At 44.5% G+C, this 13,727-nt stretch overlaps 1 protein-coding gene and 1 non-coding gene across 14 annotated transcripts in view; both read left to right on the top strand.

The window, feature by feature from the left end:
- The window catches only part of RALGPS1 (Ral GEF with PH domain and SH3 binding motif 1), a 268,377-nt gene that overhangs the window by 124,798 nt on the left and 129,852 nt on the right, over window positions 1-13,727 (top strand). For all 13 annotated transcript variants that reach the window (XM_053920557.2, XM_053920551.2, XM_053920565.2 and 10 more), the window contains one exon: window positions 11,829-11,955. In XM_053920557.2, the coding sequence (XP_053776532.1) occupies window positions 11,829-11,955 (127 nt within the window). The remainder of the gene's footprint in view (window positions 1-11,828; window positions 11,956-13,727) is intronic.
- LOC112306637 (small nucleolar RNA SNORA51) lies at window positions 4,991-5,122 on the top strand. The gene has a single exon (XR_002974966.2). It is a non-coding gene; the product is annotated as a small nucleolar RNA SNORA51 (small nucleolar RNA).

Here is a 13,727-nt window from a genome sequence, read left to right as displayed (position 1 = left end):
CCTGCCACTTGGTTGCACCATGGGTGACCCCCAATCAGGGCCACTTGGTCACTAGCTGTAGGACAGGCTGCCCTGACCAAGTACCATGGGCCAGTAATGGCCAAGTACCTGGGTGAGCTGGAGCAGAACCATGATTGACACCAAGGATAGGCCTGCACATTGTAGGCCCATAATAAATGCTGGCTAGATGCACAGACAGGAAGGGAATCACCTGCTGGCCTGGAAAAATCTAGGCAGGATCTGAGGTATCCCAGCACTAGGGCCACTTTGGAGTATTGGCTGCCTCAAAGCCACGAGACCTTAGAAGTTGCATCAGCCAATTCTGATTTCCTGAGTATACACATTACCGTGTGTACTTATTCATTCTGCAGATCAAATATTTATTGAATGCCTCTTCCACGCCAGGCCCTAAGGCTGTGCTCAAGGCCCCTGTCTTCATGAGCTTTTTAATGTTATTCAGAGGAGACAGACATGTCATTGAGGCAGAATAAACATATGCCGACACTGGCTGGCACAAGAAGTAATCGATGTTTGTTGAATGTATGAAGTAATGAACAGAGAACTGTCAAATGGGAACAAAATGAAGCAGAAGACTAAGACAGGAGGATGTGATAGAAATGATGGGGTGTTCAGGGAAGGCTTGTCTGGCCCCTGAATAACAAAAGGAGCCAGCCGTGCTAAAATGAGGGCGTGAGCATTCCAGGCAGAGGGTACAGCCAGTGCAGAGTCCCGCAGCGGGAAGAAATGCAAAGGCCGGCGGTGCAGGAACATGGGACCGGGAGGAGGTGGTACCAGATGCCATAGGTGGGAAGTGGGACCAATCATGGAGGGTTCAGGGCCTGGGAGAGGAGTTAGGTTGTATTCTAAGTGTAGGAAAGGGGTTTAAACAGGAGACCGACTTGGTCTGCTTTACAGCTGGTTTTATTTTTTGTTCTTTAATTGCTGTTGCTACTGTGTGGAAAACAAATGGAGTGGGGGATTCTGGAAGAAGTCAACAGTGGAAACGGGGCCTAGTTAGGATGTTAGGGCTGAATCCAGGAGAGAGGAGAGGCTGGCTGGGGTGGAGGAAGTGGCAGTGGACATGGAGGAAAGTTCACTGGTAGGGAAGGCATTCTGAAGATAGAGTTGGCGGGATTTGCAATGGATGGGATGTTGGAGATGAGGAAAAGAAAGGAAGGAAGGATGATTCCTAGGTTTGGGGCCTGAGCAATTGGGAAATGGTATAACCTGGTCCCAAGAGGAGGCTGACTTATTCATGAGGGACCTGGGGGGTGGAATTCCTGGAGAATGGGTGAGTCACTCACAATAGTAATTACAGCCATGTGCTACACACCATACACACTCATGTACACACACCCACACGCACACACATATGCACAAGCACACACGCACCACTAGCTCTGTGCACATTCCTATTGTGATTCACTCTTTCCTGCTGAATTGATCCAGAGATTTTGACTCATCTGCAGCAGCAAAGTGAAAACTGAAGTTTCTGGCTGGGAGGACATCTCAGCCGATGGGTCGGGAGGCCTGGCCTGCATGGTGGTGACCTGGAAGGGGAGCTTTCTGAGAATGGGGCTCTCACTCCCAGACATCTGGGGGCACGGGGTCACCAAGCTGCAGTTCTGAGAATGGCTACTTTGCAAGTATCCTAAGAAGGCAGATGTGTTCATATTTTGGATTTTAGAGTCTTTCATCCAGAAAGTGTCCCAGTAAGCTCCCTCTGATGTTGTTGAGAAGGTGGTGACAGGCATAGGCTGCCTGTTCAGGTTTCCCTGAGCCTTGGGTGAGGGGGTGAGGAGATGGGAAGCAGAGGAAACCAATGTTTGCACCCTCCAGTTGTTCCTTCCCCTGACACTCCTCAGAAGTTCCCAACCATGAATCCTGCTGACTGCCACCCTCATCCTCCTTGATATCCTCACAACATTGGACACTGTTCATCACCCTCCTTTTGAAAATTCTCTTTGCACTTGACTTGGTTCTCTTCCTGCCGTCTGTCGGCTGGCTCCCCCCCCACCCCCCACCAGCTTTTGCTCCTCCTGCGCACTAAGTGTTCTGGAGGCTCTGACCCCAGTCTCTGACCCCAGTCCCCACCCGCCCCAATCCACTTCCCATCCCTGGGGGATGCCACTGGCTTGGAGAGCATCAGCCTTCACCTCTGTGCCCCAGGGGTGGCTTCCTGTCAGCTCTCACCCCAGCCTTTTTCTGGAGCCCTAGACCCGTGTTCCCACGCCTGCCCCCCAGAGACCTCTGCTCACATGTTCCTTCGACAGCTCACAACTTGGCATGTCTGAAATCCAACTTGGGTTTCCAGGAAGTGACAGCGAGTGCCAGAAGGCTCTCTTAGCAGACTGTGTTTTGGACTTTGAGGCAATATGGCAGACTGAGCTGATGAGGAAAGGCCCCTCTCTCCCAACTGCTTGCTTCAAACACAGAAACACAAATAAATCCTGGATAAAATGCAACCAAATTAAAAACCGAGGAGCAAAGCTGAGCCAGGAGCTAAGAAATGGAAGTCACTACGTGCTAGAAATAAAGAACGTTCTCAGAGTCAGCACAGCAAGCAGAGTCGAGTGGAACTGCTAAGGCCTTCGAAGCTGGGGCTAGGGTTCCAACGTGTGTGGGGGCCGGGGGAGGTCCAGGCTGCAGACCCACATGCCTAGGGGGCTGGAAGTCAGATATCCACAGAAATCAGCCAGTCCTCAGGTGTCACCCTATCAGAAAACTTCTGTTCATCCTGGCGAGGGGGGGTCCCCAAGGGAGCATGAATGAAAAAAGTTACCTTTGAAAGGCTGTCACTCAGGCCTGTGTCTCAGGTGGCTGCTGTGGGGTCTGCGTACCACATGACCTGAATTCCTAAATAGGTATGGGGACCCCAGGCCAAGAAATATGGGGCAGTGTCCCATGGAGATTAAGGGTATGGACCCTGGAAACATACCTCTTGGCTCAGCCTTGGACCTGCATCTCATGGCACGGACTAAAGGAGTAAATATATGAAAAAACGTTTAGAATGATGCCTGGCAGCTAGTCAGGTCTAGACAAGTGTTAGCTGCTGCTCTGCTGCTGTTGTTACTATAATTATTTTCAGCTCTTCTGACTGTTCTCAACTGTGCTGGCAGAAGCTGCCACCCCCATCAGCCAGGCCCTTTTCTTTATGACCTGAGGTCATTGTCATCTTCCAGCTGGTCTCCTTGCTTCTGGTATACTCTCCGGTCCTTCCCCGCACCACTGCTGGAGTGATCACCCCGAACAGAGCTGCGCGGTTTTCCCTTCCCTGATTAAAGACGGTTTCAGTGCTCCACACTGCCCCCCCCACACTTGGTTGGGAGGTCTGTGCTCACCGCTCCTCCAGAGCAGCGTGCTCTGGAAACCATTCTGAGGCCACTCTTTTTAACCCGTCATTGGAACTTCATTTCATTACCGCCAGCTTTGTATTGGCAATGTTCTGTCAGCCAGTTTTTAACCATCACTTGGACTTCTAACCCTGCTCTTCAGTGATCCCATAGAGTAAGGGGAGGTACTGAGCCTGGAAGAGAGAGATGGCCGGTGTGTCTCGCTGGGCGTTTTGAGAGAAACTTGTGTGGGAAATGTGGCGCTGGATGACAGCTCACGGGTAGTGCGCACCTTGCAGAGTCCGAGGACACAGTAGAGGCATTTTGGCAGTGGCAGCAGACATCAAAATGTTTCGTACCTATTTCACACCTACTTCCTGACCCTGAAAAACAAACCATAACCCTTTCAGCGGTGGCCAGTGGAGCAGATGCCTCTGCTGGCCACACAGCCGCCTCGCACCTCCTGTCACGTGTGGAAGGGACGCAGGAGCTGGCCATAGGAATTTCCTGTTCCAGTACGGCCACAACCAGCTCATTCTTTCCCCTTTGATTAGTCTTTGCTGCTCATGCTTTGCTGCTTGTGATTGGCACCCTGTTTGCAAGTTGAGTTGACATATCTGGAAAAGCAGAATTAGCAGTCACAGCGGTCACCACTTGTGCACGGTATCCAAATGGCCACCTCAGAAACATACTTCACCAAGTGATGAATTTCCATCTCTCTGCTACCTTTCCAGTCTCTTCCAAAGCAACGCTTGCCTACACTGCTGCTCAGCTGCTGCTCCCTGGAGCATCTCTGTGTTCCTACCTCCCGGCCGCTGCTTGTGCGTTCTTTGTCCTCTGGGTCCTCTCCAGCCCCATTTCTCTGCTGGTTGAAATCCTTCAAGACTCATTTCCAGGACTGCTTCTTCCTGAAGTTCCTTCTTCTTCCCATGACGGAGTTTCTCTCCTTCTAGAGCTCTCTTCCAGTGTTTCTGACCCTTCCTGGCCTTATCTCGCCCTTCTCATTGCTCAGCCAGGTTGTACATGTGGGGATGCGCACTTGGTGCTTGACTCCTCGCCCGCCCGGACCGGCTCTGAGCCCACGCTGGGCCCTTGGCAAACTTTTACTCAGGGACCAATCTCAGCCTCCTGGCTCTACTCTTCAGGCTTTGTGGGAATATCTCCCAGGGTTGATGTCAGTGGAAGTTAAAAAAATTAGCAGTTGTTAGTGGAAACACCTGATAACTGTCATACATGAGTATAAATTCTGTGTGTATGTATGCATGTGTGTGAATGTATGTATGTATATATGTGTAGGTGCATAGAAACTGTTAAAGGATGTTTTTATTTTTAAAGATTTTATTCTTTAGGGGGAGGGGAAGGGAGGGAGAAAGAGAGGGAGAGAAACGTCAATGTGTGGTTGCCTCTCAAGTGCCCCCTCCTGGGGACCTGCCCTGCAACCCAGGCATGTGCCCTGACTGGGAATCAAACCAGCGACCCTTTGGTTCGCAGGCCACACCAATCCAGAGCCACACCAGCCAGGGCAAAAGGATATTTTTAAAATATAAAATCACTACTCATACAAATATAAAATGAATACTTGTTAAAGGTTTTATTTAACTCATGAATTAGTGAGAGAACCAGCGAGGTATTACAACTGTATCAAAAGAGAACCCAGAGGCCTCCCAGTGCTTACCACAGGCTGTGTTCTTACACTACCTGTACAGAAAGAGGAGGCAGAGTAAACCCACCCCATATACACCTCAGCCCAGGCCCTTTGCCTGGTCTGTATTGTGAATGGGGAGACATAGAGAAAAGAAAGAAAAAAAAAAGAAAGAAAGAAAAAAAGAGAGAGAGAGAGAACCCAGAGTACTTACAGTCAGATAAGGAATATTGAAATCACTTTTCAAATGGGCACAAAACTTGTCAGTAATCCCAGGGTGATAATCAGTGGCATTCCATGACACATAATTTGCCTTTCTATGGACAGGAATTCTTTGCATTATAACATTTTCTGCAAGTTAACTTCTATCTGTACAGAATTTAAAGCAACCATAGTCAAAGACAAATACAGACAGCTATCCAGGATACCTACTAAATTGTGAAGCCACATTTTTTCTTGTGTTATTTATGACATTCTCCATTGCATCTAATATTTTACATTAGATACATGGCTTTGCGCTTAATTTCAGAATCTGATAATTTGTATTTAAAGAAGCAAAAATTACTTTTTTTAAGTGCCCTAGTTTCATTCCTTGCTCATTCCACACTCAGTCTGTTGAATCCATTGGTCCATAGATTAGCCACGGCACTAAAAATTCTTTCCGTACCAGCAGTAGACACTGGAATTAAAGTAGAATTTTGAGCCAGTTTTATATATTTGAAGCAGCAGGCTCTTTGTTGAAAAACATTTCCATGTATCAAGAAATGTTACCCTCTCGAGGTAGTGGGACAAGATACCAAAGTCCTCATAGAGAGGATTTGGAGGGGCTTTTCTTTTTTCCTCCATGGAGAAAGATTGAACTATTTACCAGAAAGAAGGCTGGGGGGGGGGGGGGGGGGGGGCGGGGGGCGGGCCTTCATTACCAGTCACGTGCAAGTGCCGCAGGCAAGCTCTTGGAGTACGATCAGGGGAATTTCCAAAGCCACACTCTCCAGGTGTTTGACCAAGCTGCCTGGCTTTTGACCCCATGATTTGAGAGTCCCGGTTATCCCTCACAGGTGACACTTGACCCCATGAAAGTTATTTAAAATCAGGATGCAAGTATGGATTTTCACCTTGTAATTGTAGTTCACTCTACATATGTGGTTATAGCCCCTTTCTCAATCCTAATATTGTCTGGTTTCGCTTTTTTGCCTTATTTATAGAGGTTTTTTTTACCTGTTCTATTGATATTTTATAAAAATTAGTTCTTAAGTTTAGTTATTTCCATAGGTTTGGTATTCAGTTCTTTAACCTAACAGTGTCCAATCTTATCTATTAATCAGTTTCTGAGTGCCCTCTCATTTTTCTAGCCTCTTGAGTTGAATGTTTAGTTGATTTATATTCTTAGTTGTTTAATTATAAAAGAGTTTAAAACCATGTACAGTTTTGGCCTAACCACATAGTTTAACATACAGTGTTTTTATCATGCGTGGTTTGTAAATTGTTTATAATTTTAGCTTTCCCCCCTTTTACCCAAGAATTATTTAAGTGTTCGAATTTTTCCACGGAATTGGATTCTTAAGTTATCACTGTTAGTTTTGTCGTTCCTTTGTTCAGCGAGCGTTCGGGCAGCGTTTCCTCTGCGCCAGGACCCATAGCAGATGCAGGGGACACTGGAGTGAGTGCCGCCAGCGGCCACGGCCTTCCCAGGGTCGGTAGCCGAGTGCGGCCCAGGCGCAACCGCACAGCAACCGCACAGCTGACCGCCGCCATCTCGAGTACTGTGGAAGGGCGCTGCAGGGCTCCCCAGGACTTGTCAACTCCCCTGCACGTGAGCTTGCCTGTTGAAGCTAGGAGCCTTTCCTCACCCTGATTTTCCCTGCCTCTTTTCCTGGACATGAATGCTTTTAGTATCTGTTTGACTCAGGTAGGCAAAGAAACTTATTTTCTTGTATGTATAATATCTCTAATGGTTTCTTCCTGAAGCTTCCTGTAAACTCTAACATGTAAAGGAGCCTGAATTCATATGAGGTTTTTAGTTTATGGCTCCACTTGTAATAAAACTTTAAAACACGTATAAGTAAATGTTGCTTTTTTTTTTAATAAACACACTCTGTATTTTAAAAAATTAAATCTCAAAAGATTTTTTCAGCATAATACACGCACATTAACTTTAAAAGTCACTAAGTGATGAAAGGCTTAGTGAAACAACAAACACTCATCTCTCTGAGCCCCGCTCACTCCCCAGAGGCCGCCACTTACCCGTGAATGAGCTGGTCCTGCGGGTCGTTTCTGCCACATGCCTGCCAATGCGCTTTGGCTAAAATTTCTTGATCTGTTTACTTTAAACAGTATTTGGTGACTCCTTTATATGATACATGTTGTTTAGTTTTCCCCAACTTCCTTCACTCTTCAAGCTCACTCATGTTACTGTGGCTCAGCCACTTGTTAGATGAGTAGTTAGTGTTTTAATTATTAGGGATGTGTAAATATGGTTTTTTGTAGTCAAGTAGTAAACCATTAATGACATATCCTTTATTGAATACTTTTTTTGTTTCCCTGGAATTTCTAATTCCCTTTTAAAAAAGTTCTTAATCTGCCCTTCCCATTCTAAATGGTAGCTTTGCTGGATAGAGTAATCTAGGTTTTAGGTCCTTGCTTTTCATCACCTTGAATACTTCTTGCCAGTCCCGTCTTGCCTGCAAAGTTTCTTATGAGAGATCAGCTGCTGGTCTTATGGGAACTCCTTTGTAGGTGACTTTCTGCTTTTCTCTTGCTGCTTTGAAGACTCTCTCTTTATCTTTAACCTTTGTCATTTTAATTATGATGTGTCTTGGTGTGGTCCTCTTTGGGTCTAACTTGTTGGGGACTCTCTCCCAGAAAAGATAAAGCTAAAGGAATTCATCATCATCAAGCCACTATTATATGAGATGTTAAAAGGACTTACTTAAGGAGAAAAAAAAGAAGATCAAAACTATGAACATTAAAATGACAACAAACTCACAGCTATTAACAACTGAATCTAAAAAACAAAAACAATAACAAACTAAGCAAACAACAAGAACAGGAGCAGAATCATAGGAATGGAGATCATTTGGAAGGATTTCAGCAGGGAGAGGGTGGAGGGAGAGTGGGAGAAATGGTGCAGGGATTAAGAAGCATAATTGGTAGGAACAAAATGGACAGGGGGATGTTAAGAATAGCATAGGAAAGGGAGAAGCCAAAGAACTTATTATATGCATGACCCATGGACATGAGCTAGGGAGGGAAGGGTGGGTACCGGGCAGAGGGGGCCAAAGGGGGAAAATTGAGACAACTATAACAGCATAATCAATAAAATATATTTTTAAAAAGAAAATAAAGAATGATGATAAAACAAAATTCTTACTCTAGCTACCTTCTGTCTACCCGGTATTACACGCACACACCCCCCCACAAACAGCTGACTCTGGGACAACACAGGTTTGAATTGTGCAGGTCGACTTATACGCAGATTTTTAAAAATTTACCCACACAGTTTAATTGACCTGTGAAGTTCAAACCTGCATTGTCCAAGGGTCAACTGTGTGTGCGTGTGTGTAGTATATATATATGTTAATATTTTACATATTACACACTATGTTATTTTATAATATACACTTAATATTATGTTTTAAATGTATAATATTTTACTAGATTTTACTATATAAGCTATTAAATTATTTGATTTATTTTTAAATTATATATAAAATAAATATGTCTCTCATATAATAAATATATTCCAACAAGTGTGTGGTCCTATCAGGTGTTCTGTGGCGCCTTCTCTTTCTCTGCACACGTCTCTTCTGGGGTGTGGGCCAGTCGTTCTCAAGGCCTGCCGTTCAGCTGTCATCCCAGAAACTCCCGTCACTGCTTCTGGATTTGATCCCCTGTTTCCTGTGTCCTGTATCTCCCTGTATTTGGTTTATTCCTTTATTTTACTAGAGGAAGTTCTTGAGTAGTTTCCAAATATCTGATTGGGAAATAGGTGTTCTGAGTTTCTATGTCAGCTGTCATCCGATGTACTATTATTGAGAAATCTGATGCAACCCTGAATGTCATTTGTGGGCACAGAGTGGAGCAGACGAGTGAAGTTAACCAGATGCAGCCCTTGTGAATGTGTGTGTGTATTTGTGTAGGGCAGGGGGGTTGATAGGGAGTAGGTCTTTAGAGGCAAGGTTCACAGAGCAGGGTGTGAACTGGAAGACCTTGGTTTTCAATTTAGGAAGCATGCAAATGTGACTGCCTGTGGTTGTCCCACTCTGCCAAAGAACCCCAGTTACTGATTTGAGGTCCAATCTGCAGAGTGATTTTCAGGGACATCCCCGAGAGCTCTAACCTCGTAGTCAGTGGCCTGGCCATATCTATGTCAGGACACAGGTGATGTGGTGCCATGCTTACAGGCACTTGATAAGCTAGGCAGATAGGCCGAACATGGAAGGGGACACAGGCAATTTCCCACCTGGGTCCAGAGAGCCAGTGGTGTGAGCACTGGGCACCAGCAGGGGTCAGCCACAGAGAGCGTGAGGGCAACGCAGGGATTTGTGTGGCTGCTGGATGACCATGGGTGATTGCCAAAGAATCCAGTGCGGTTCTACGTTGCATTAATAAAGAGATGACCTCCCAGTCAAGGGTATGAGGGGCCTGCTGAACTTTACAATGGGGCAGTTCATAACTAGAGGATCTTGTTCTGATCCGGGTGTATGTTGTTCATTTAGTGAATTTCTCATCCTAAATGTTCATTTAAAATGCCTCTCTCTATTTGGCTTTCCTTGACACTTCCCCCACCCATGGTTTCCTTATTATTTGTCTCGGTTCTTGGTCTCTATTTACTTACCATGTTGCTGTAATAGACATTGCTGTCCTCTGTGAACTGAGTTCCGCAGGGATACTCAGACAAGTGGTTGTGACCCTAAAATAGAGACAATAGTCTTGGCTCCACTTGTGTCCCAGGGCTTTGTAAGGATCAGATGAGCTGTTATATTGTGGGGCTTTACAAATAGCAAATGGGGGGTGGTGTTATTTCCTGTTCATTTGTTAATGTGATGAAGAACAGCTTCAAATTAGCAAGCCAGTTAAGCAGCGTTGTCCCTAGCATCTGTGTAGCATCCCCACCCTGGTATGTCCTGAATTTCTCAGTCGGAAAAAAAAACTTGTTATTTATTCTCTAACTTCTTCAGCACTAGGACCTTCTTTTTAGCTCATTCTTTTCCCTCTCCTCCTTGAAGTCCTTAAACTGTCATGGCTCAGCTGGGCCGTCACACAGCTGAGTCCTCTGTGACTCCACAGTCTGAGGATCAAGGAATTGGGCAGCGTCTGCCCGTGGTAACCCAGGCTCCCTGGTGCAGACATGGCCTGAGTCTGGGATTTGCAGACCCAAATCTTGGGAACTGCACTGCATTTGTACTAAAGTCACCTAAAGGGGTTACTTCAGTACAAAAGGCCCACTTCCCCTGGTGCCGGTCTTCCCCTGGTACTGTTCCACTTCTCTCTGCTGTTTGACAGGGGCTGTTGAACACTGGCTGACTTCAGTCTGATGAATGTGGCAGCTCTGCTGGTCCAGGTCCTTGCACAGACCATTGGGATCTGAACACCAAGCTTGACCAAGGATGCTCCAGGACTAAGGTCCCGCTACATTTATACTCCTGGGCTCAGCCATTGATCTAAAATCCCAGAGGCACCGAGTCCCGGAAGCTCAACTGGGGGGAGCCATGTGCTGTGCCAAAGCCAGTTCTCTCTGTGACCTTCCTCCAAATACTCTTGTTAAGCCTCTTCTCCCAGCATAGATTCCTCTCCTCAAAGCCATTTTATTCAAGGAGACTTACTGCCATTTCCTGGCACTTGGCCTTGAACTGGGACATACAGGATGACCACAGCATTCAGGCTTCTATTCCTTGCTTCCAAAATGCCTCCTATGCACGTGGAACCCTCCTCTACATACCAGAAATCTCAGTCATCAAGGATCTTGCTTTTCTAATCTCTGGGCTGTGGATGCCTGCTCCTCCTGTATTTTCTTAACTAAGTCATCACTTAGATGACTGCATATGGATAAAAAGCTTGGTTTCTTATTTTATTTTATTTTTTAAAAGATTTTATTTATTTATTTTTAGAGCGAGGGGGAAGGAAGGAGAAAGAGAAAGAAACATCAATGTGTGGTTGCCTCTTGCATGCCCCCCACTGGGGACCTGGTCTGCAACCCAGGCATATGCCCTGACTGGGAATCGAACCGGTGATTCTCTGATTCTCAGGCCAGCACTCAGTCCACCGAGCCATACCAGCCAGGGCAAGCTTGGCTTCTTTGGTTAAAATGCCATAACGGGGAGTCTAGAGGGGACAGCCTTGACTGGAGAGGCAGCCTGGCTGTGCGCACAGCACACACGAGTGAGCCGTGTGAAATATCTTGTGGCCTTCTGCAGCAGCAAAGGTGTTGAGGAGCAAGCGAGTAGCTGTGGACTCACGTACAGAGGCTGAGGTCGCTGTGAGTTACTCTGGGACACTGTACAATTTGCTTTACTCTCTGAGCTCCTTGCTGTTGCAGGGTCTACACGTCCTGGAGGCAGGTGCTATGCAGGGGATTCTGGCATCATTTAGGACAGTGGATGAGTTAGCTTCAGAGGATGTCTTCCAAGGGTGAGATTCTATGAAAAATGATCCCCCAAGGCCATGAAACGTTCCATCTCTACATGAAACTGCTTCTTCACCTCTTCAGCTGTGCTCAGGATTTGGCTCACACCGTAGACACACCATTTGGATGTTTCCCTTTAGTCTTCGCCCACAGTTGTCCTTTCTCTTTAGCTTCTTCTGATTTATTTCTCTTCTTCCTCATCATACTCCATGTGTTCTTCTCACCTCAGCTTTTGAATCGAAAAGACAAGACCACCTTTGAGAAATTGGACTACCTGATGTCTAAAGAAGACAATTACAAGCGGACTCGGGAATATATCCGAAGCCTGAAGATGGTTCCCAGTATTCCCTATCTAGGTAGGAGTCTGAATCGACTTCCTATTTTTTAAGAAACCTGTTCAATGCCAAATAAGATGTTTTTATAGTTTCTAATTGAGAAATTCCCAGGAAGCAGCATGGGCCAGGGATAAAGAGGTAATGAATTGGTTGGATGCTTGGATTGAAACAGGCTGTTGCTACTTCCCAAGGACGGGAACCTTGATGAGGACCTTGAAACTGGGGGTGTTGTGCTTCTCACACGAGGGATCTGCTTGCCCCAACCTGCAGCCCAGAAGGGTCACAGACTCCTACTTGTTCATCCACGTCCTCCCAAACTGAGGGAACCCGGGCCCAAACCCCTCTGTTCTGGTTCTCTGAAAATCAACACATTTTAGAAGATTGGTACCAACAAAATTATAATAACGATTATTGATTATTCTGATTAGAAAATAATACACATTTATTGTAAAGAACTAGGAAGGGAATAAAATTAATGTAATTTATTATCCCACCTAGAGATAATCCATTTTGCTTCATATCTTTTCACAATAGAATAAACATATATATGCTTTTAAAATGTATGTTTATTCTATTGTGAACATTTAGTGCTATTACCTGTGTTTCTGTATTATGACTCAATCCCATCAAACTTGAATCTGCTCTCTAATATTGACATTTAAGTTGTTTCTTTATTTTGCTATTAAAATTTTGCCGTGAACATCCTTGTTGCAAAAACTTCCTGCACATAGTAATGATTATACCACACATTAAATTCCTAGAATTGCTATTATTGGGTCAAAATGTAAGCAAACTGTTATGCCTTTTCATGCATATTTTTAAAATACTCTCCATAGAGGTGGTAACAGCTTACACTTATTGGAAGGGGGTGAAATTACCTGTTTTTCCCACTTTCACAAATACTTTGGATTTTCATGTGTTTTTTTTCTTTTCCTTTCTCTTTTTTACATCTTTGCCATTTGCTAGGTGAAAAATGCTTCTTATAGTTTGGGTTTCAGGGTTATGCTAATTTTATGAAAATATTCTATCTTTTTATGACCTAAAGTAGTATTCATAGCAAGGGAAGTTAAGGTCTTATAGAAGACCTCCAATATTTTCAGGGATGTCGTATAATTCGTTGAGATACATTTTTGACAACTTTTAACTTTCTTCCATGAGCATTGTTTATTTAGATTTTTCTAATTCTTTTAAAACCAATTTAGAAAATCTATTTTTAGTAGAAAATTGTCCATTTGATCCAAGTTTTAAAAATGATTAGCATAGAAATTTTCCTCATTTAATTTTTTTTGACCATAGAGTTTTATATGATATTCTCACAAATTTTAAACTAAATGTAGTTATATTTGCTTTGTATTCCTAATGGTCTGCATTTTTCCTTTCTCTTTCTTTAATTTGCTTTGCCACAGGTATGTCAGTTGGCCTTTCTAGAGGATTAGACTTTGTATCTGTTTATCAGTCACATTGTCTTTCCGCTTTCTAACTCACTGTATGCCACCAGCCTAGTGCGGGCTTTTCCCTCCACATTGTAACACCGCTGAAGTTGGGGTGCATCTTTGAATTCATGACAACACAGCGATGTGACATTACTTAATTGGCAGCAGTTTTTCTTAGTGATACATAAAATAATAGTGCATTTATAATAGATCACAACCTAAATTTGATGAAATTTCCACTTTTGTCTTATAATTCATTTCTCCTGCTTCCCTTAAGTTGTTTTGTTTTTTTCTATTAATTAGTTGAATTATTGGTTCATTTATATATGTATGTATTATTTTTCCACTTTAGAAGACAGT

This window comes from Desmodus rotundus, chromosome 1, assembly GCF_022682495.2.
Source record: "Desmodus rotundus isolate HL8 chromosome 1, HLdesRot8A.1, whole genome shotgun sequence".
Taxonomy (NCBI): Eukaryota; Metazoa; Chordata; class Mammalia; order Chiroptera; family Phyllostomidae; genus Desmodus; species Desmodus rotundus.
The sequence above is the reverse complement of the archived record's forward strand: the minus strand, read 5'-3'. Positions and strand labels throughout refer to the sequence as shown.